This window comes from Sceloporus undulatus, chromosome 5 (assembly GCF_019175285.1).
Source record: "Sceloporus undulatus isolate JIND9_A2432 ecotype Alabama chromosome 5, SceUnd_v1.1, whole genome shotgun sequence".
NCBI lineage: Eukaryota > Metazoa > Chordata > Lepidosauria > Squamata > Phrynosomatidae > Sceloporus > Sceloporus undulatus.
Genome location: NC_056526.1, coordinates 7,843,646 through 7,867,199, shown reverse-complemented (window position 1 = coordinate 7,867,199; position 23,554 = coordinate 7,843,646). Strand labels below are relative to the sequence as shown.

At 40.4% G+C, this 23,554-nt stretch overlaps 2 protein-coding genes across 12 annotated transcripts in view; one reads left to right on the top strand and one right to left on the bottom strand.

Annotated features, from left to right (window-relative positions):
* Positions 1-3,177: 3,177 nt before the first annotated feature.
* On the bottom strand, positions 3,178-19,155 carry LOC121931081 (claudin domain-containing protein 1-like). 9 transcript variants are annotated; one of them, XM_042468370.1, is made up of 6 exons: positions 19,146-19,155; positions 16,471-16,484; positions 7,112-7,410; positions 5,144-5,248; positions 4,269-4,406; positions 3,178-4,157 (listed from the first exon to the last, which is right to left on the bottom strand). In XM_042468370.1, exons 3-6 carry the CDS (start codon positions 7,395-7,397, stop codon positions 3,940-3,942), a joined length of 747 nt encoding a protein of 248 aa, XP_042324304.1. In that variant the 5' UTR covers positions 7,398-7,410; positions 16,471-16,484; positions 19,146-19,155; the 3' UTR covers positions 3,178-3,939. The 9 variants fall into 9 exon arrangements, with proteins under 9 accessions (XP_042324304.1, XP_042324308.1, XP_042324302.1 ...); XM_042468374.1 differs by having other exon boundaries at positions 7,112-7,407; XM_042468368.1 differs by lacking the exon at positions 19,146-19,155 and adding an exon at positions 15,608-15,714 and having other exon boundaries at positions 16,471-16,510.
* DCP1B (decapping mRNA 1B) overlaps positions 18,284-23,554 on the top strand; it is a 29,209-nt gene continuing 23,938 nt past the window's right edge. For 2 of the 3 annotated variants that reach the window (XM_042468362.1, XM_042468361.1), the window contains exons 1-3: positions 18,284-18,478; positions 21,015-21,055; positions 22,880-23,007. In XM_042468362.1, the coding sequence (XP_042324296.1) occupies positions 18,287-18,478; positions 21,015-21,055; positions 22,880-23,007 (361 nt within the window). In that variant the 5' untranslated portion in view covers positions 18,284-18,286. The remainder of the gene's footprint in view (positions 18,479-21,014; positions 21,056-22,879; positions 23,008-23,554) is intronic. The other variant, XM_042468364.1, reaches the window with a different exon arrangement.

The following is a 23,554-nucleotide window of genomic DNA, read 5'->3' as shown; positions in this document are numbered from 1 at the left end:
CCTATCTGCATATTTCATTTCTGCCAAGTCAACCATGCGCAAGAAGTGCTTGGGTGAACGTTATACATACCTATGGGATAGCACCCCTGTTATTGATCCCACAAGCACACACCTCTACCTTCCTCTTCCAAATCATTTTGTAAACGAGAAGGGGCAGTATTTTTTAAAACCCTATTATGCATAGATAGTCGTCACTATAAGAATGTTCTAGGATGGAACAGGAAAGCTGGTTATGGTTTCTCCCTGGTACATCCAAGCCAGGGTGGGAATTATGCGAGATTTCAAGTGTTATTGGACTGCAAATCCCAGCATTCAACCTTAGCTAGGATTGATTGGAACTTGCAGTCCAAAAACATTTGGAGGGCTGCATGATTCCACCCCAATCCAATGACCAAATAAATCTTACTTATTTACACCCCGATCTAAGACCTACCTATAAACAGGCAGAAACAGCTGCGCTCATACTAATATTTTTAAATTGGAGTCACAGCGGAGCTCCCGTGGCTTAATCTATTTAAAGACCAATGAACCTTTCCAGTCTTTTGGAAAATCTCTTTTCCCACTCTTCCTTGATAAGTTTTTAAAAAATACTAGGCTGGGAGAGCGAAAAGATTTGAACAGAATTCAATGTCAGATAGTCTTGTTGTTGTTTCTGTTGTTAGCTGCCCTTGAGTCAACCTCTACTCATGGCAACCCTGTAGAACAGGGGTAGGCAACCTGCGGCCCGCGGGCCGGATGCGGCCCGGCAAGGCCTTGGGACCGGCCCCAGCCCGGTCCTGCCGCTGATTGCCGCCGGTGCCTTTGGTGTCTCGCACGAGGGGCATGGTGGGGCAATTGTCTATAGAAGCCTCAGAAACATGCATTTATCTTAACATTTTTTTAAAAATCAGCAATTTTTTTCACGTGTCCGCCATTTTTTATTTAAAAAGTGCCTTCCATTTGAAAATTTTGTCCTACATTTGTCCCGGTTTATTTATTTATTTAATTTTTTTAAAAAAAAAAGAATTATTTAATTATTTATTTTTTTGGCTTCGGCCCCCCAGTTGTCTGAGGGACAGCAACCCGGCCCCCGGCTCAAAAGGGTTGCCTACCCCTGCTGTAGAAAGACATCTCCAAGACCCTCTGTCCCCAACCTCTCTGCTCAGGCCTGGCCCGTGTCCTTCTTGAGTGAGTCTAACCATCTAGTATGCACTTTCCGTCTCTTTCTGCTACCTTCCACCTTTCCGAGCATTATTGTCTTTTCTAATAATTCATTTTTCCTCATGATGTAGCCAAACTATGACAGCCTCAATTTAGTAATCTTAGGGCCCAAACAGACAGGCCAAAATAAAGCTGCTTCGGGTCACTTTGGAGGTATGCTATTTAAATGCTGCATGCTTCCTAAAAGGCCGGAAGCCGCGCCAAAGCTATGCTCCAGTTCTAAGGAGTGGAGTGCAGCTTTTGCACAGCTTCTGGCTTCTTAAGACATGTGGATCATTTAAACAGCATACCTCCAAATGACCCAAAGCAGCTTTATTTTGGCCTGTCTGTTTGGGCCCTTAGTAAGCTGTTGGAAATGCGGAAAAGAGAAAGGCACCTTCTTTCATCTATGGTGGACCTGGATCTTTTGGGAAAAGATCTATACTAATATAAATGAAATATTGGGTACTAAAACAGAACAGAAACCAGTTGTAATATTGCTATGTATGTTAGATGAAGAAACTGAGAAAAAACATGGAAGAATTATTTTCTATATGTTAACAGCAGCTAGATTAATTTATGCTAGATATTGGAAAGCTAAGAGAGATATACAAATAGAGGAGTGGCAAATAAAACTTTTTGATACGATGGAGATGGATATCCCAAAAAATAAACAAACAGAAAAAAGAAACTATAATGGAAAATTGGGGAAAAACATACAACTGTTTAAAAGAAAAATGGGAAAACACAGTAACTATAAGTATTATGGAAAAATGTTAAGCGAAAATTAACATCAAGACACAAATAAAAACTCTTTTATAATTTAAAATTCTACACGAAAAAGAAGATAAAGTTAAAAAGGGGAAATACATAAGTTTCTAAAATGAGAAGATACTTAATTTCAATGGAAGGTCAAACATCTAACTTGATAAGTTAATAGGTAGGCTTGAAAAGAAAAAACAGATATGAATCGGTATAAGGAAGGTATAGGAATGAATGAGATGGGATGTATGTTTTTTATTATAAATGGTTTTGATTGATGTGTATTATTATATGTTTTCATCTGTTGGAAGAACTGTGACTAAATAAGAATGTATGATACTGAAAGAAGGATTCTGTAAATTTTAAAATTGAAATAAAAATTTATTATAAAAAAAAATTAGTAATCTTGGCTTCCAGAGAAAGTTCAAGCTTGATCTGTTCTAGAACTCACTTGTCTGTCTTCTTGGCCATCTTCAGTATTCTCAGTACTCTTCTGCACTACCACATCTCAAATGAGTTGATTTTCTTCTTATTGGCTTTTTTTTCTGTCCAACTCTCACAATCTATACAGGTATGGGAAATTTATTTATTTTTGTATTTATTTAGGTATTTTATATCCCGCCCTTCAGCCTAGATGGCTCTCAGGGTGGCTTACATAAATTATTTTTAATCATACAGTTCCCTGCCCTCAGGCTTCAATCTAAAAGACACAACACAAAAAAGGAGAAAGGAATGATGTGAGGTAAGCGGGGATGAGGCCCAGTGGTTCTTCTCACCCTCTAAGGCCTGGACCAAGGCAGAAGGATTGGAGGGAGGGCTCTTCCTTCTTCCAGGCTAGCCCTGATGGAGCTGGACTTGCCTGGCAAACTCCCTCTCAGGCCGGCAGATACCATGGCTTGGATAAGCCCCACTTTAGTGTTCAGAGTTATATACTTTATATTTTACTATGATCTTGTCCAGTTCTTTCATAGCAGGACTCCCCAATCCTAGTCTTCTGATTTCTTGACTGCAGTCTCTGTTCTGATCAATATTTGAACCAAGGTATGGGAACTCTTTGACTGTTTCAATATTCTCATTATCTAGGATGAATTCTTATAGATCTTCCAAGGTGAATACTTTGGTTTTATAGCCTTAGACCATGATAAATGGTTTTGGCTAAGTTGTTTATCAGAGCTCAGGCCTGTTCTCTGAGCTAGTAAGGTTCTAATGTTCTGTTAACAAGTCACAAACAACTAGTAAAATTCATGACCCTTTTGGTCAGGTTTATTTTTTTTAACAAAAGTTTTCATCTAGGTGATGTAATACTTATACAAAAATGTAATGTATTGCATAAATAAAGGATTTTTAAATTCAAGATTTATATACAGACATACATTAGTCAAATTGGAAATCAAACCGTGCGAAGTGTGTTCCTCTTACAATGAACAAAAGGAGAGAGCAACAACTTTGACATAATTTCACAAGATTTAGAAAGCCCATGGCTATTAGTAAGTTTACAAACAATTGCGCCAGGAAAGGTTGAAGAGGACACAGTAGTAGATGGAGGGAACAAAAGTATTTCACAATATAAGTTCCATTGCTACATTTATGAAAAAGATTGCACTGGTTTATCTCTTAATGGGTTCACAATACATTTACTGCCAAAATTAGCTTTTTATCTAAGCCACTCTCTTTCTGGGCTAAAAGTGGCAGATGAGGTTTAAATATGAAAAGAAATGCTGTACACTGGGAGTAACAAAACACGCCATCAAATTTATATCCATATTTTAAAAAAACCTATAAATTTAATAAAACCGTGCAGATTTCTGTCAAGAAAAAGCTAGCAGTGTGGCTTGTAAAGTCTTTTCAACTCTAAATCCTGCCAACCGTTTCACTTCAAGTGGCAAGGAGGCATGCATTCTGTGGAACCAATGAACAGCTAACAAAAAAAGAAGAGATGGAGGCTAAAAACAATCTTAAAATAGAAAATAAGAGATTTGGGATGAGATTAGAGTCTCACTATGCCACGCGGTATGCTTTCAAAAGGGTGAACTCCTTCCTGTTTGTCCGTGCAGCCCAGATAAAAAGGGCAGCTGCCATAAACTGCAATGGGGCAGAGACACAGGCCAGACAGAAGGACCAGCCAAACTGACCCTGGGCACGCGGAGGGGGTAATTTCTTATGGAGCAGCTCAATTCCAGCTACATAGCAGCCAACTGAACCCAGAGTGCACAAACCTAGGGAGAAAGCAATACACTGTGATCAGATAACAGATCTGAATTCCTGACTCGCATGATTAAGAAGTTCCAGCATTTCACAACTGGATGATACTTGCCAGGCAGACTCACCTGCAAGAAAGTGAAGGACTCCTGTAGCAATGGTAGGGTACAGACTCCGACAGGCACAAGCGCATACCCCAATGAGAGCTCCAAAACACATGAGTCCTAGGCTGACAAAGGGCAGGAGGAACTGTAAGCGCCAAAGATCTAGAGCAAGTACAGAGATGACCATAGTTAGGAGGTTTAGTTTAAACTTTAAGGAATCTTCCAACCTGGTTGTGCCACAGTACCAGTGAGATGAAAGAATGGTTCAGCCTATTTCTAGGTGCTTATTGATAGCTGAATCCCCAAACTCTGACCTTTGGGACTGTGCTAAGCATGACAGAAATACAAGTTGTGCCTCTCTTATCTGGAATGCCAAAATCCGAAATATTCCAAAATCGTTCACAAGAGTAGCAAGGATAGTGTCTACTTTGCTCTCTGAAGGTTCAGTGTACAGAAACTTTGTTTAATGCACATAATTATTTAATATAGTGTATAAATTTCCTTCAGGCTATGCATATAAGGCCACTAAACACAAGAGTGTACTTAGAACTTGGAGAAATTAATTTTTGGACTACAATTCCCAGAATACCCCAGCCAGCGTAGCTACTGATGAGGAGATTCTGGAAGTCACAGCCCAAAAAGTAAAATTTCCAAGCTCTGACAATGTTGTATGTGTGTACAGGAAGAACATGTAGAATATGAGAACATATTGGCTAATTTGGTAGCTTTCATCAATGTCTGCCACTCATCCACTTTTAAAGAAGATTAAAATGAATTATGCTCTTCTGTTAAAAATGCCTTTCCTCCTAAGAACAGAATTGTATACACAATCCAATGAAATCTCATTGAATTCAACAGGCCTTCTCCCCCCCCCCCCCCCACAAAATAAAAATACTTACAGGTCCGATTCAAGTCAGTGCCACTGTTATGATTCCCAGGATCTTTGTATTTTTCCATGAATTGATCCGAAAGGGAAAAACTGACACACTTTCTGACCATCTCACCTTCCAGAGTACAAAAAGGAAATAAGTTGTATTATGGTCTGATTTGCTTTTCTGGTATGTTCCATGTATCCATAACAGATTTACAATAGTATGTATATAGTACTCCATCTCCCCTCCTGAGCAAAATACAATCTTGTGGCTTCTTAAAGATGAAAAGTTCTATAGGCGTACAGGCATATCTCAGTTAACCAAGACTCTGACAAAGAAGCCCCTTTTCACAAAGTCTTTTTACACCTGCCCAGGTGGAATTTTTAGCAACTTTAGCATTGGAGGGATGGTGAAGGAGGGCTGGAGAAACACAGACCTTTGGTGTTGGGATCCAACAGCAAACTGCAGCATGCTATGCAGTATGCAATACACTCCATTGCCTAACACATTTGCTGTCCTCTCCCCTCTGAGAAACACATGCATCCCAAGCTGTGGGGCAAGTTTTGTTCATAGGTAAAAGGAACTTTAGAAGGATCAGGCCAGCCTATCTTCCTATTTGCAGCGAAGAAAGGCTGCTGAGTAGACTTCCAACACTTGGCTTCCAAACCCAGGAATATCAAGTCAGTAACTAAAAAAAATACAAGTTATGAGTCGAGTCAGTGTATCATTTATGTGGAGTTGAATCCAGATCAAGTCATTGAGGAGACATGAGTCTAACCTGAATCCAAATCAATTGATTTGAGTCTACATCACTGGCCTTAAGTAACCTAATACCACTTATATTATTTAGACACAACTGTTAACTGGCCTCTGAGGTTGTAATTTAGCACAATTATTCTCAAACTGTCATTTTTCTTACAGGCAACATCGTTATTATGGTCCGGAGAAAACACACAGGTTTTAATAAGAGAGACACACCCTTAGAAGATGTAATTGTAGTCTTTTCTCATGCCAATTTGTCTGCCTTACAATTAAGAATTAACAGAACAATTTAGAAACATGCTCCAAATAAGTACGGTGCAGGTCCTGAGGAGGGTGTTTAGAAAAGGTAAGTTTTAGATTACAAGGATCCCCTATTGAGTATGGCCAGTTGTCCAAAGTAGCTCTTCCAAGCCCTGTATTGGACCCATTCCCACAACTGTTCTTTAAAAATTTGTTTTACATTCAGCTGGCTTCTCAGAAGCAAAACAGATAGGATGCAGGAGATGAAATACAGATCTCCTAGCCGTTAAATTCTGCTTGTTTTTAAACTATTTTAGAACTTCTGATGAGGAGGAAGGGAGAAAAGCAGGGGCATAACACTAGCTCTTTCCTAGCAAGGCTAACAGCAAACAAAGGAAAGGTGTACTCTATTTTGAGAAAGAAAATTGGATTAAGATTAGAATGCTGCCAGTCCCCTTTTCCCAGCTGCTTTTATGTTCTTTTTAAAATGGGAGATCAGGGACTCATTCACACTGCAGAATTATAGCAGTATGATTACACTTAAATGCTGTGACAACATCTCATGAAATCCTAGGACTGACAGTCAAGAAAGGATATTTAAAATTTTCTGCCAGAGAGATCTAGCCCCTCACCAGACTGCAAACTCCAGGATCCTACATGATGCAGCCATGGTGGTTGAAGTGGAATATAGCACTATCTCTATGTAGTGTAAATTGGTCCCTGTTCATGAGATCAGCAATGTCTAATGCAGGGCTAGGCAACTCTTCCAGGGTCTTGGAAGGCTGCTCCCCTGCTGCCCCCACTCCCAGGTCTTCTGGGTCACTCAGGCTTAAAATTCCCAGGGAAAGGAAGTGGCAAAACTGTCTCCTATAACCCTTAGGGGTCCTGAGCAGGTCACATGTCCCTGAGGGGGGCATGCTTTCCCACCTCTAGTCTAACAGGATGGAATTCAAAGAAAGATACATTCTGATAACATATTTTGAATGGGTTTACCTGGTGAGTTGTACCAGTAAGAGTTCTCAGACATTGTGATACACCTCCGCCACAGCCCGATGGTGCCATTCCATCGAAAGAGAGCATCCGTATAGGAGTTTTCATCTGCGCTCTCCCCAAAGAGTTCATCCCAAGTGGCCTTACTTTCACTGTTATTTTCAGGAGGGAATGGGTTCCGGTACTCAAACCAGAAGTCTGTGCCTATCGAGGCTGCCAAGTAGATAGTGGACATAAGGCTGAGCACACAGGCGATGACCAGAGCAGTGGCAAAACGGTTATCCATCATAATGTCTCAACTGCTATTAACAAGAGAAGAAGGGAGGAGAGATCCGAGAGTCAGAACTGATTATGTGACTACTTCTCAACCTTCTGCTGGCTGACAAAGACCTTTCTGCACTGTTCAGAAACACTATGCTCACCTCATAGTCACAGTGCAGTTTCCCAGTCAGCAGTAACTCCGATAACAGCACACTCTCTGAGCAAGATCAGAGTAACCCAGAAGAATATGGTGGTCCTACAATGATCACATGCACTATAGTAAGGAGTATTTCCAGCCACCTGACCCATGTCATCACTGCTGCTCCGGTTTTTCCAGAATTCAGGGTAAAAGGCAATTCTTTTTTTCTCCAGGTTTTTGGAGAAATGTTTCACATTGTGTGCGAAACCTGAAGAACATTGTGTGGCCGAGTTGCAGCCATTACAGGGTGAATATGAGGTTTCTCACCAGTGTAGAAAAGCCCTAGGTCAAGCAGGCTTAGACACAGAAGCCACCAGCTACCACTGATTCTTACCATAACACTTAAGCCTTCCTATCTATTCAACAGCTAGTCATTTTCTCTCAAAGGTGGTTCATTTTTGCCGCAAAATGAACCAGCTCTTCCATTATCCATGCAACTCAACATGGTACCATAAGACCATCCCTTCCTATAAAATTCTGTTTAATAAAATATGCCTTTCAGCACAAGCAAAGCAAAAAATAGAAAAAATAATATTAATATACTTGTTTTGCATACAGTACATTAATTTGACCTATGTAAATAATATGTCTGCAATACCAGCTAATATTTCCGCGCATCATGAATCAAATGGAGGCAGGGCATGGGAGATCTGGAATATGCATGTATGAAAACCAGACAGGCCAAACAATCGTTCCTTTGGAATAAATAGCTTGGCAACCCCACCAGTTAAAGTATTTACCCTCAGACACAAGAAGATGAAGACAAGGTTATATATAATTATATGGTTCATCTTTTGTGTTTATTGTTTTAAAAGGATGCTTTCAAGTATTACACAATAAAATACTACACCTTTTCTGTCATGGCAACAAGTCAAGAGAATACCCCTCTTAGGCTTCTGCCACACTGCAGAATTAATGCAGTTTGACACTGCATTAAGTATCATAGCTCCATTCTATAGAACCCAGGGACTTGTAGTTTGTTCTGGCAGCAGAGCTCTGTGACACAGAAAAAATATCTCACAAAACTACAAATCCCAGAACTTCGTTGGTATGAGCGGTGTCAAACTGCATCAGTTCTGCAGTCTAGATGCAGCCTTAGACCCTACTGTCAGGTCCAGACTCATTTCCTTTTTTCTGTCAAATTAAATGTGTTTTGTTTCAATAAGCCTTCATGTGCCGTGTCTGAAATGGACTTTCTCAGTAAAACATAGTTAAGGCTAGATGGGGCTTGTTCTCAGAACCCTAAAGCCACAATTTAACATCACATCAGCATAAAACCACAGCCTATATTACCTGTAGCAATGAACTTGTGGGTAACTTTGTACTTCAGTATGCCATTCCAAGATGGCAACACCAGAGTGTGAATGTTGCTTTGGAGCTGCTCAGACAGATTTTACAGCTGGATCTGTTTCTGGAAGCTCTAAAGAATTCTGGGCTGCCTGGTACCCTAAAAGAATAGTGTCCCAAGTGCCCCATGACTAGGTTATTTGCTTGGTCAGGGGAAAAGTGAGCAGATTTCATCATGCATCCCCATTCTGGAGCAGACCATGGACCCCTTTGTATGTCATCCCAAAGTCTATAGGAAAACTTCTTCCATTCAGATGATTTGGTCAAAATGCTAAATTCAGATATGCCTGGAAGCTTGCTTGTTGTAACTGGCATGCCTGCTGATCCTATATCAAGGGAGCATGTGTGGGTGCAGAGAGGGCTTATTCCCCTATGTATTTATAAGCTGGCACATTTGTACAGTTGGCCCTCCAGCTGATACCAAGGGTTCATTATATCTAGGGCAAATAAGAGGTTCAACACCAGAGTAGCAATTCAAATATCTAAGAATTGGAGGGAGGCTTGTAATTAGCAGTGGAAAAGAACTACGATAGGTCCTATCAACGGATTCTTTATCCACACATTCAACCATCCACGGCCTGAAAATATTCCAAAAAGTTATAACTTCAAAAAAACAAACTTTGATTTTACCATTCAATTCAAAACTGACATTCTCATATAACGGTAGCATATATGTCCATCCCTGGCTTCCACTCCACCAAATGCATCTGAGGAAGTAGACTAAAATCTATAAAAGCTCATGCTGCCAACTTCTTTCTTTCAGTTAGTCTCAAAGGTGCTACAAGATCTCTCTACATATTGATTCCACAGACTAACATGGCTATATCTTTGAATTGGGGTGTGTGTGTGTGTGTGTGCAGGAACCAAACTCCAGTAGATATCAGAGGCCCACTGTATTAAAGAACCAAATGTTTTTCTAAAAATATTTATATTTATCCATCTCATGGTCTGTAAGACCTATAACAAAAACCCATATTTATCTTTTGGTTTACCATCATCAGAAGCAAACTGTGAGTGACAGATTCTTCTCAACCTCCTCTCTTGCAAATTATATACATGTAAATTCACAGAAATAAAAATGAATGTATTTAAAAATACTGTACATACATAGAAGCTTTAGTTACTGGCAACATATACTGAATACATTAAGAAATATAGGTATCACCATATTACAATACTCTGCACACATCCAGTCTTGTCTGACCTCCCCAGCTAAGCAATTGTGGGCCTGGTTATTACTTGGAAGGGGTTTTTCAAGGATATTCCAAGCAGGGCTAGGAAAACATCATGCCTGAAACCCCAGAGAACCAATGCTGTTAGTTAACTGTACTGTTGTATAATGCAACTTTCTATCTTCTTATGTACATCAGGATATCAAAGTGCCTCCAGAGCATGACCATTTTATGGATTATCTTAGTTTGCAAGAGTTCTTAAGAAGAAAGTAAGAGTGAAGAAGATGCAAGAGAAAGCTGGAACAGGGTCTGGAGCTTATGGAAGCAATTAAAAAGAGTGCTCACTCCAGTAGCATCTGCAAAGCCGCAGGTGGTTAAGAAGAGTTAAGCGCAGATAAAGGGCGCAAGCACTAAGAGCTTACCGTATTATTACAGAAGGAAGAGGAGTTGGTGCAAAGAATAAAGGGTGAGAGAGAGAAAAGAAGTCACAGTTAGCACACTCATAAAGGAAGGAAAGGCTTACAAGGACAATTTTATTATATTTAGAATGGGGAAAGACCCATAGGAAAGAAACAAGCTAGTATTTGTGTGCCATTAGAAGAAATGGAAACCAGAAAGCTTAAGAACAGTGACTTATGCAGAAAGTAAAAGGTTAAGTCAATGACCCTGGAGTACCTCAAGAACATCATGCATCAGACTTTCAAATCCATGAATAAAACCCATTATCATCTCTCTGAACAAAATAGAAGGAATCACCCTTACAGTACTTTAAAGGCAGCCACTTTATTCAAGGGTGAAATGTTCAGCATCAGGTCTGGAATAATGTATCAAGCTTTGGGGAAAATCTAAATACCAATGATGCCACTGCTAGATTGCCTGGTAAAGTTAATCCACCACATCAAGGACTAGTAGATTTGTGTATCTTCAAATATTGTCCTGTACAATGCCCAAAAGCCACTTGCACAGGCCAAACTACTGTGAAAGGCAGTGGTGTAAGGAGAGAGAAGACAATAACTAAATTTAACTGCATTTGTGAGAGATTCAACAGTGATTAAAGTTTCTATGCACATCATAAAGATTTCTGTGCATTGCGAGGAATGTTAACTATTTCTTAAAACAGACTACTACTAGTTCTACCTAGTTTCTTCTAGAGTCAAAGACTTAACTTCCACATCTAACCCAAGCTCAGAGATGGGATCCAAGCCATGAAAATTCATGCAGTTATTAAAAGTTCTGAACACTTCAAACAGTAAGCCTGTATATATGTGCTTCTCTAAATCATTAATCCTCTTCCTCAACCAGGAAAATGTGAGCATTAAATCAAAATTATTTTCAGTTACGCTGCTCTTCCGTCCCTTAGGATGCATAAGACAGTAACACATGACAGGAAAGTGCTAAAGAAATACCACAAATGATTAGGATATGCAAAGTTCATGGCGAATGCCATTTTCTTTTCAAAAGAAACATATCAATGTTCCCAAATGCCATAGTATCTGGAGAAGTTATACTCCAAGACATCTGGAAGATATTGGGTTAGGAGAACTTGAAACTGACTTATCTGAACCAAAGAAATTCAGCAAGCAAGGCAATGCTAGATACATTAGTGAACACATATTAAAACAGGATGATCAGTTGGTTCATTGGGGATGGGAACAGTCCTTCAAACCTGGGCCATTTCACACAACCCTAATTCTCTGTGTGTGTGTGTGTGTGTGTACGCATGTGCTTCAAGCTGCCTGTTGACTTATGGTGACCCCCTGAATTTCAAAGGGTTTTCTTAGGCAAGGAGGTGGTTTTGCCATTTCCTTTCTCTGAAATAGAGCCTACAACACCTGGTATTCCTTGGTGATCTCTCATCCAAGTACTAAGCAGGGCTGACCCTGCTTAGCTTCCAAGATCAGATGGGATCTGGTGCCTTTTGGATGCTTAGGCTGATATATAGGAAATGTGTGTGTTTTCACCAGGGAGATCCATATTCAATTTCCCACTCAACTATGAATCTGAATAGGTGATTTTGGGCAACCCATCTTTCAGGATCTAACCTACCAGGTAGGGTTTTGTAAAAGTGTGATTTGGGATCTGAGTTTCTTGGTATGATAAAAATGTAATAACTAACTAAAACAACACTTGAAAATGAGGAGGTGGCTGCTGCACTGCAGAATTAAGGCAGTTTGACACTGATACTTCTCATGAATTTTTGCAGGGATGGCCTGTCTATCAAGAAGAGTGAAGGAGCTGCCTCAGGTGGCAAGATAAGTCATTCTTTACCTACTGAGACTTGGCTGCTTCTAAGCACATGTCATCTCCAAGGACATCAGACCCACAGAGCCTGGTTCTGAGAACTCCTAAGCATACAGAGGGCAGGGAGGCAACAGCAGTGGTGCTATGATGTAAGGCAGGTGGAGAAAAGGGAAAGTGAACAATGTGGCAGGAAAAGGGCTTTTGTAGCACTTTTGTTGTTGTTATCTGCCTCTGAGTCAACCCAAACTCATGACAACCCTGTGGATGAGACACTTCCAAGCACCCCTATCTTCCACTTCTCTGCTTAGTTCTTGCAATCCCATGTCCACATCCTTGGTTGAGTCAATCCATCTGGCATGTGGTCCACCTTACCTTCTTCTGCCCTCTACCTTTCCTAACATTATTGTCTTTTCCAGTGCTCCACGCCTTCTCATTATATGGCCAAAGTACATCAGTCTCAATTTTATCATCTTGGCTTCTATGAGATCTCTTGCTTGATTTGTTCCAGGACCCATCTGATTGTCTTTTTGGCTGTCCACGGTATCCTAAGCACTCTTCTCCAGCACCACATCTCAAATGAGTTGATTTTTCTTCTGTCTGTACCTTTGACACTAACTGAAAGAGAGAAGTTAGAAGTATGAGCTTTCATAGACTTGAGTCTATTTTCTCAGATGCGTTGGGCCACAGAGAGGAAATCAGCTCAAGTCTACGAAAGGTCATGCTACCATCTTCTCTCTTTCAGCTAGTCTCAATGGTGCCACAAGTTCCCTCTTCATACAGATTTTTCAGACTAATACAGCTATGTCTTTTTGAATTCTACCAAGGTGGCAAGAGTTAGATGAAAGAGTGGGGTGAGCAAGTGAGGAGAAAGAGTGGTGTTAGCATGATGATGGACACAGCTGTGGCAGCTGTCCTATGGCTATGGGAGAACTCTGTCCACCACTGAAGATTTCCGAAGTTCACATACTCAAAAATAAAGGGTTAAAGTCAAACTTCTCCCATTCAATCTTTTTCAGTCACAAAGCAGAATGCAGATCAAACTGCAGCAATATTTTGGGCAGAATCACAATCACATATAACACTGAAAAGTGCACCCATGTGCTAGTAGTTCTCACAGAGTGCCTCTTGCACATGAAAGCCATCACAAAATTAGTAAGTAAGCCTGGCAATCCTTCTCACCAATCTCAGCAGAACCTATTTTAAAATCAGCATCCCAGGTCAAAGCACCTGGAAGTAAGCTCTACTTATTTTAGTAAATTTTATTGTCACATAAAAATATATGACAGCAGTTTTATTGGCAATTTTCCTCCCAGCTCTAAAATAATGTCTTGCCATGTGGAAAGAGACTTGCTACACAGAGTTAATAGTGTTCCTTCAGAAAAATGCTGCCTTAACAAGTATCTTTTGCACAACGGTGTCCCCAGGGCACCTTAGTTGCTAAGTTTAAAAATAAAACAACAGGGAGGGAAGACACAAATGATGTGAACAGAAGCTGTCACAAGTCAATCAGGTTTGTTCTAAGTCCAAGAAATGACTTAGCCATCTTCATTAAGAAAAACAAATTGGGAAAGCAACACCCAAAGGCAAGTGAGCCTAGCAATTTCTCTGCATTTTCATTTAGAGCTAACACAGTTTGTGGGATTTCTTGTTGTCATTATGTTGCTTCAAGTTGAGGGGACTCTATCCTACAATTTTAGCAGTTTCTTCAGGGGAAGTTGTTGCTGCTTTCCTATGATGTGCCCAAGGCCACCCAATGGGTTACCATGATGGAATGAGGATTCGAACCCTGGTTTCCTGGACTGCTTTCCTACAATGAATACACTACATCACACTGGCTCATAGTTGAAGGATACATACAGTCAGCCCTCCATATCCATGGATTCTTTATCTGCAGATTCAAGCATCCACAGCTTTAAAATGTTCCAAAAATATATAAATTCCAAAAAACAAATCTTGATTTTGCCATTTTAGATAAGGTACACATTTTACTATCCACTGTATTAAATGCGACTGGAACATCCACAGATTCTGATATCCAAGGGGGATCCAGGAACCAAATGCCAGCAGATGCTAAGGACTCACCATACTTGATAATAGATTTCCACCATGTGGCCATATTTGATCATACACTCTGCCTGTCCAAAGCTTAGGAGGTATAATATTATCATTTAGCAATTATCCAAAGTGTCAGAAAAACATTTTCAGACTGACGTTCAATCCAAGCTTCCAGACAATCCACTCATATGAATGCATGCAAATACACACCCGCATCCACCCTGTTTATAATATCGATGCCTACACCCAGCATTTTATTAAATCTATTTGAGTTTTATGGTATCCTACTAGGATGCAGGTTCTGTCTGAAAGCAATGCAGTTGTGTTGCTTTATTAAAGTCACTCGCTCAAGAAGAAGAAGGAGAAGAAGAAGAGGAAGAAGAAAGGGAAGGGAACATGATCAGAATATTTGCTTTTTTTCAGGACACACAGACAAGGAAAAAGAAACAGCCCATTTGTTACCAACGCTTTTCTCTCCTTACAACTGCAGTTCAGAAAGGGCCACGCTGCCATTGGCTTTATGCGCTAGATAGTTTTATTGGGACAAGAGCATTGTTGTATGCAGCTCCTCACAGGGGCTGCGGAAACAATCCTTCCTTTGACTGATACCATCTGAGGGCAGGGATCTTCAACAGGACGGGACAAAAAGCCCATTCAGATCTGTGCGTCTTGTTTTCCCCTGAATCGTTTCATCAGCCAGGAGTCGGCTGTCAATGAAAATGTCTTTAAAAGGCAGCAAAATTCACCTCTGCAAAAGCATAACCCTTTCAGAAGGATGAATGTCAGCCATGCAGTTGAAATACACTTTATAAAAAAAACCATCTTTTACAGACCACTCCAAACTGTAATCTTGTGCGCTCTTTTTGGAGTACGTCTCACTGAACGACTTCTTTCTCAGTAAAGATCCATGGGTCTGTACTACTCTGTTTTAAACTGCAAAGGCGCTGTTATGACTCCCATCCTTGGGTTCTTTTCTATATAAGACTATGGAACCAAAAATGTTGAGACCAGGGTTCGAATCCCGACTTGGTCATGAAAACAGGTGACCCTGGGCAAGTCACACTCTCTCGCCCTCAGAGGATGGCAATGGCAAACCTGCCAAGAAAAACCCATGATAGGCTTGCCTTGAGTTGGAAATGAAGGCACACAACAACAACAACAACAACAAGCTTCAAAGGATAGATAGATAGATAGATAGATAGATAGATAGATAGATAAGCTCACCATCAGCGGAGTGAAAGGTTCACTGCAGAGGACTGAAGGGATCCCCAGAAGGACTACAGCCCTGCATTTTATCTCTCTCTTTTATAAAAAGGGGTGGTATTTAATATCTAAATATGAAATATTAAAAAAATAACAATGTTATTATTAAAATTTAAACAATGTTAGTATTAATAATAGTGAAATAATAGTATTAAATTATTATTTTTTAAAAAAATGAAATCCTGGTTCACTAAGAGAAGAACTCGGGAAAAGGAAAAGAGAGGCTGAGAAAAGAGTCTTTAATACCTAAACACACAAACACAAACCCAGCTATGAAATACCCCCCCCCCCCCAACAAACATCATCTCTTTTTCATGGATGAAGTAAATAACATACATCCCAGCCTTTCTTTTCTATTAACAAGAATGGGAGGAAAAGAAAGAAGAAAGAAAGGCACCTTTCAAAGCTGGCATAAAAACTAGGCTAATATTTAAGGCCTAATGATAACTTTTAGAGATAGATCTAATTAGCTCTATCTGCGTTTGTGTGTGTGTCAGATGAATCGAAAGAAAGGGAAGGAAGGAAGGAAGGCATTGATTTTAGCCTAGTTTTTGTGCCAGCTTTAAAAAGGTGCCTTTCTTCTTCTTCTTTTTTCCTTCTCTTTTCTCCAATTCATCATATATATATATATACACACACACAAACACAAACACACACAAACATACATATGTATGTATGTATGTTAGTATTTAGGTATTAAGTCTTCCCCCCAAACACACACCAATTCTTTCTATTCCAAGGAGAGCTGAGGGTCTGCCTGGAGCCACCGGAGCCCCTTTGTCCGGAGCAGAGAGAGGGTCCTGGCCCTGCCTTCACTCACTCACCTCCCATCCTCCTCCTCTTGGTGCCGCTTCCACCCTTCAAGCCCTTCTTGCTCCACACACTCACGCGCCCCCTCCCAACGCCCGGTGTCGCGGAGGATCCTGGGAAACGTAGTCTGGCTCTTGTGACGCACGCTTCGCCCCGCCCACCGCCCGCCCTGTGCATTGTGGGTAGTGTAGTCTCTCGGTGTGGATTCTATGCCACCAAGGCCTAGCTAGGCCTAGAATTGGGAGAAATGGTGTCAATTTTTTTTTTAAAGTGTCAAATTATATATATATATAATTATAATTATATATATATGGCTTCCTCATTCCTAGAGTGAGGAAGAGTGTAGGGATGAAGCCATTTTTAAAAGAATGTTTTCAATGGACACCATTTTTACAACTGACATCACTGTGAGAGATTGAGAATTAAATCAGGGCAATGGCCAGTCTGTGGAGTGGTCTGACTGTTGGGTTACAACTCTGGAGTCCAGGGTTCGAATCCCAGCTCAGCCATAGAAACCCGCCTTGGGCAACATGAAGTCGAAGGTTTTCATAGCCGGCGTCCATAGTTTTCTGTAGGTTTTTTGGGCTATGTGGCCATATTCATAGCCCCAGCCCAACACAGCCTGAAAAACCACCTTGGAGGAGGCACATCTCACTTTCTCAGCCTCAGAGGATGGCAGTGGAGAACGCCTCTGAAGAAAGTTGCCAGAAAGCAATAATAATAATAACAACAAATGTTATTTATATCCAGCCTATCTGGTTGGATCAAGGCAGCTTTCAAAATAAAATACAATACAGAATACAATAAAATGCCAAATAAAACCCATTATTCCCCAACACTTAAACTTCCCAATTAATAATAATAAACAATATCCAATGATAAAATAACAGTAAAACAATGGGAACCTTGGAATTTTATACACAGCGGAGTCAGTCGGGGAAGGTTTGTCAGAAGAGATCCGTCTTGACAGCCTTAGTAAAGCAGCCAAGATTATCGATGGCCTCAGGGTCGCCGTAAGGCAGAAGCAACCTGGAAGGCACACAACAACAACAGGATCTGGACCAGTCCCAACATGCAACTCGGGTTGTGTCCAGACCACAGAGACAAAGCAGTCTGACACCTGTGTGAAGCCAAAGGCTTTTGTGGCCGGCGTCCCTCGTTTTCTGTGGGTTTTTTGGGCTATGGAAGAATGTATTACTGATGTTCCACCTGCCTCTCTGGCATCTGGCATCTCTGGAGATTTACAGACGCAATCGATCCAGATCCTTAAATCCTGCCAAAGGCATACAGTCTAAGGAATAATAAAACATACAACTGTATTATGGAGAAATGATGCAGGTGAAATACAATACTATAAAAGCAACTGATGCATGTAATCAAATATAAAATTATTAAAATTGTATTATTAATATTAAAACAATATTAATTTTAGCCTTAATATTAAAACAAATATAAAACGTAAAAGTACTAAAATATAAAAAAACAGTATTACAGTTCAGTTCCAAATGCTTTAGACTTTTATTTTTATTATTTTATAACAATATAAAATTATTAAAACACAAAGGCAGACTCACAAAACAGTTCCAAGTGCTCTGGGATTTTACTTGTATTATTGTATTATTGCATTATTTCTATCCTTTGCTGTCTTTATTGTCGTCTATCTAGGCAGCCTTTGCGTTCGGTTGCCAAGGGCAACAATCCCGGCCTCGGTCTTCGATTAGCAGGGCCTGTCGGGGACCTGGCTTCAGTTTCCTCGGAGCGCCGCTCTCCTTCTCGGCCGTGGATTAGCCACGCCTGCCTGGAGCCTTCTTTTTACCTCAAGGAGGCAAGATGGCGGCGGCTGCGGCTGCTGCTGCTGCGGCTGGAGCTGCTCCGGCGGCGGTTGCGGGGGCCGCTCCGCTGGGGAAGGGGCTGGACATCAGCCTGGCGGCCCTGCAGCGCCAGGACCCCTACATCAGCGGCATCGTGGACGTGGCCAGCCAGGTGGCGCTCTACACCTTCGGGCACCGCGCCAACGAATGGGTGCGTGCCTTGGTGTTATTATGGCGGTTGGAGCGCCGAAATGGGGCGCTGTCTCTTTAAATCTGCCACGTCACGCTCCTTACCGTAAACTCTGCAATAGAGGCGACGCTGACGTCACAAGGGCCTTCTTCTTCTTCTTCTCCTGCGCCTCTATTTCATTATTTACTGGAGCTATAGGCCGCCTTTCTCCCAGAGTGGCAGGCAGCCAGGCGGCTTACAATAATTGCCAGAAAAGAGCCAGTTAAAATATTAATGTACAAAAAGGGATTTCTTTAAAAAAAATTAAATACCAGTAAGATTATATTACACCATATAAATAGTGCAATATAATCATATATGGTGTGTGTATATATATATATATATATATATATACTGTATAGTAATATAATCACGCTGATATATATATATATACACTGTATACTGTATTATATATATCTATATGTAAGTTATACATATATATGTGTGTGTGTGTTTTATATATATATAAATTATATGTGAGCTGCATAGAAACCAAATAAATAAATAAATGTTAATTATACTGTAGTTATGTATTATACCGTCCGTATAGAGTGCCCCCTCCACTTTTCCTGGCCTTAGGGGTGAAGGACTCCTGTGAATGTGGAAAAACCACAAAGAAAAGGCCCCACTATTTTTTAAGCCAAGAGACCTCCTCCTCTCTAGGAATCTCCAGGTCCTCCAGTGCAATTCTGTGGTTAAGATTTGCCAGAGGTTGATCACAGAATCATGCTGGAGGACATTCAGACAAGGAGCCTCAAGGTTCTCCAGCACAGTTCTAGGGTCAGTTGAGCTGAAGGACTTAGAGGTCCCTGGAGAGAACATATTCATCAAAACTGCAAATAATCAAAAGCACAAAAGCCCAAGCTGCAAATGCAAAGGGCCAGCTGTGTAATAAGGAGATATGAGATGGAAAATGCAGTAATGCTAGAGAAAGTGGAAGGCAGTCAGAAAAAAAAAGTGGAAGCACATTCCATTTGGAGGGACTCTGATAATGAAGGCACAGCCCTGCATTTGCAAGACCTGAGCAGGGCTTTGGAGGACTGGAGCTTTTGGAGGACTCCCATTTACAGTCAGCCCCCCATATCCAGGGACTTTTTATCCTCGGATTCAAACATCCATGGCTGGAAATATTCCAAAAAGATATAAATTCCAAAAAGCAAACCTTGATTTTGCCGTTTTACTACACCATTGTATTTAATGGGACTTGGGCATCCATGGATTTTTGTATCCATGAGGGGTCCTGAAACCAAATCCCAGCAGATAATAAGGGCCTGTATAGGTTCACCAGAAATCAGAGCCAACTTGACAGCACATAACAACAATTCCTTGTCTGTATATAAATTAAGGCTAAGGAGTAACTACAATTAATGTAATTTTCAACTCAACTTGAGTTAAACTGAAAGCAATCTACAATTTTACATCATGAATCACAGAGTTGGAAGATGATTCCATGATGTAAAATTGCAGATTGCAGAATCAGTTTTATTTCACAAGTCCACTGTCTGCACCAAGCTAACAAAAGTTATGTCTAAGTGCTTTCTGACCATAAGAGCTGTAAGAGATTCTCTGGCAAGGCAGTTGACCCTCCTTTTCTGGAGCTTTTTAAAGAAAGAGTTAGGTTTGCCATCTCTAAGCGATATTTATCTATGGATTTGTACTCTGCATAGGAGTTGAAGTAGATGACTCCTATGCGTCTCTTCCAGTTCTGTGAGCCATTTGGTGGCTGGATGTTGTTTGAATGGTACATTGGTGTCTGTTTATTGGAAATGCTGCTGGCGAGGGTGGAGAATTTGCTCTAGCAGAAGCCGTGTTTGTGTATCTCTGTGGCAGGCTGGACCCACAGCTGCTCTGTTCCCTCAGATAATCCCAATCTGGGTCAGTCAGTCTGGCTGGACTCCCTTCATAAGTAGGGCATCCTCCTGTATTCCCCAAAGGCTAAAAATAAGGATGCTAGTGATTATTACAAAAAAAAATACCAGGTTTTTTTGTTTTGTTTAGTGATTGCTGTTGCTTTGACACAGTAGAAATTTTGTGTGAAGTGTATGACACCTGTAAATAGTATCATTATTCAGAAATCTAACACTTTGTCTTGCCAAAATATGGGTGCGGTGGCATGGCTGTGAGATCAAGGATCAGGCAACAACTGGCCGTCCTTCTTTATGAAGCTGCCTGTCACACCTCAGGTATTTCAGTGCAGTGCCAAAGCTTGAAAAAGTTACCATTTGGGCCATGCTAGTGGTGGGAGGAAGGAGTCGTAGCTCAAAATAGTAACCTTTTGCAACTCCACAGTGCACATACCATGGGAGAGATAAGTATGTTCCAAAATTGTGTACAGTGATATGAAAGATGTGTACACACCGGAAATGTAGTGACCAGCTTTAACTTTAACAACATGTTTTATCGGCTGAAATGTTTGAAGCTGCATCCAGTTTAGTTATCTGTCTGTTAGTTCCATTAAATGACATGTATTTTCTTGCTAAAATATTGTACTGTTTATGCATTTTTAATCTGGTTGTAGGAGAAGACTGATGTGGAAGGAACACTGTTTGTTTACGCAAGGTGAGACTTTAAAACTTGTTGTTGTTGTTAAAATATTTATATCCCACTCAGTATTAAAGATCTCACAGCAGCTTACAGATAGCATTAAAACAAGTTACTGTATATACTCATGTATAAGTCTAGAAATTTAGGTTAAAAATTTGACCCCAGAAACCTGAGTTGACCTATCCACAAGTCAATTTAAGTACTGTATTTTAACGCATACACACACACACACACACACATACATATGGTGAAAGGCAAGAGTTTAATCTACTCTCTCATCCAGCCTTTAGTATGAGCACAAATAGTTCTGCTGGAATTTTGTATGTTCTTTGGCATTGTTTTCTTTTGCTTCATCCTTTACATCCTTCGTTACATGCCTCTACGTTTTACTGTCAACTTACCCATTGGTCATATCAAAATCCATAATTTTAGTCTCAAAACCTGCCCTCAACTTATAGATGAGGTTGACTTATAGTCGCGTATATATGGTAAATTGTTTAAAACAATAAAATAATGTAAGTAAGATAAGCAACGTATTAATAACATAATGACCTAAAAACAGATTTTAAAAGTATTTGGGATGAATTAATCAGGCCCAACAGCCTTGATGAAGAGCTGCTGAGTTTTAACTTGGTGCCTAAATGAAGTGGGTGTTGGCGTCATTTGAACCTCAAAGGGGAGGGCATTCCATAGTGGGAGTGCCATGGCAGAGAAGGCCCTGTCTCATGGCCCAACAAAGTGTATTGACCTTGCTGGTGGGATGCAGAGACACTATCTGCCCCTGCCCAAGACCTAATCCTGGGGCAGGCACATGCAGGGAAAGGCAATCCCTCAAGTATCAAGATCCCAAAGCATTTAGGGTTTTGAATGCTGTCAGAAGCACCGTGAATTCAGACTGGATAGGTATTGGCATCATGTACAATTCTTATAAGTCTGGCATGATATGCTGTCTATATAGCATTCCAGTCAGCAGTCAAGCAGCTGGTTTTGCACTAGCTGCAGCTTCTGATTCTTCTTCAGGGGCAGCCCCACATAGATTGCATTACAGTAGTCTAATCAGGAGGTTTCCAGAACATGGACTACTGTGGCTAGGTTATCTCTGTTCAGGAAAGGCCACAGATGCTGCATTAGTCAGAGCTGGCACCAAGCACGCCAAGCCACAGACTTAGATGTTTCTAAGTGTCTTTTCTGACAAAGATCAGAGGAACAAAACAGATGATGCAAAAGTGTTAGATCAGTAGCTTCAGGTCACATCTTCATCAAGCATGGGAGGTTCAGAACACATTTTAGAAATAAAAGATGACTAATTTGATGAGACAACAAAGGAGTTTAAAAAACAACAACCTCAGAGCCTTCGTTTATGACTGTTTGGGGCTGACAGAGCTAATTCCCCTCATTGTGAAAGGAGATTATGAAAAAGGAGGATTGCCACTGTGTTTGCTTTCTATCACTTGCATCTTTTATTTTGTGTTCCATCACCACCCTTCCTTTAATGCTGCCTGTCATTAGTATTTCTAATAATTAAAAACAGTGTTTAGGAAATTGCTATAGAATACTTTATGTTCAACGTTAATTGTGAAAGGAATTCATTTCTGATAAGACCCAAGAGTGGTAGAGGGCAACACAGAAGCTGCTGCTCAAAGAAAGTGGCTGTGTATTGTGATTAAAGCTTTTCAAAAACACCACTTCCTCAACTTCAGACTTTCAGGAATTATTTCTTTTACAAAATTACAAAATTGTCGCTGTACAGATTCAAGAATGTGTCTTAAAATACTTGTCATAAACTTATACTACCATTTTTAATTCACTTTGAATGGTTTGGGCTATGATAACTTTCAGAACAGCTTCACCGAAGTATGGATTCACCATTATGAACAGACTGAGCATGGAAAATCGGACAGAACCCATAACTAAGGATCTGGACTTCCAACTACAGGACCCTTTCCTTCTTTACAGAAATGCCAGATGTGAGTGAAACTTCTGAATGAGCTAGATTCAGTTTTGAGATTGTGTTGTGCTTCTTTTACACTGTCTCTGAAAATCTCAGTCAGTAAAGCAATCTATTCTGAGTCCTGTGCCTGGGATAAAAATGGAGACAATTTCCTCCAGCTTTGGGGGGCATTCAGAGATTAGCCAAGGGACACAAACGCTGCTAAGGCTATACGTTAGCATTCTGGTATACTCCAAACTGTGAGAAAGAGTCTTTTAAAGGTATTTAAATATAAGTGCATCATTTAAAAAATCTTGTTATACCAGTTTTCCAGGTTCTCTGACATGACTCAAGAAACAATTCAAGGAAAGGAATTTGATTCATATAAGTCGGTCCAATCCTTTCAGTATCTCCCTTTAAGTTATGTGATTATTTATGTTAATTAATTAATTAATGTGATTTAGAAGAAGAAGAAGTTTTATTTATATACCGCCCAATCACTGGGAATCCGAGCGGTTTACAACAGAGGGGATAATAGACGGTTCCCTGCCCTCAGGCTTACAATCTAAAAGACACGACACAAA

Coding starts and splice junctions, on each gene's coding strand:
- LOC121931081 (XM_042468370.1), bottom strand. CDS start 7,397: ATGATGGATAACCGTTTTGCCACTGCTCTGGTCATCGCCTGTGTGCTC. Junction 4,407..5,143: donor CACTGACTTGAATCGGACCT/GTAAGTATTTTT, acceptor TACTTGCTCTAG/ATCTTTGGCGCTTACAGTTC. Junction 4,158..4,268: donor AGTCCTTCACTTTCTTGCAG/GTGAGTCTGCCT, acceptor CTTTCTCCCTAG/GTTTGTGCACTCTGGGTTCA.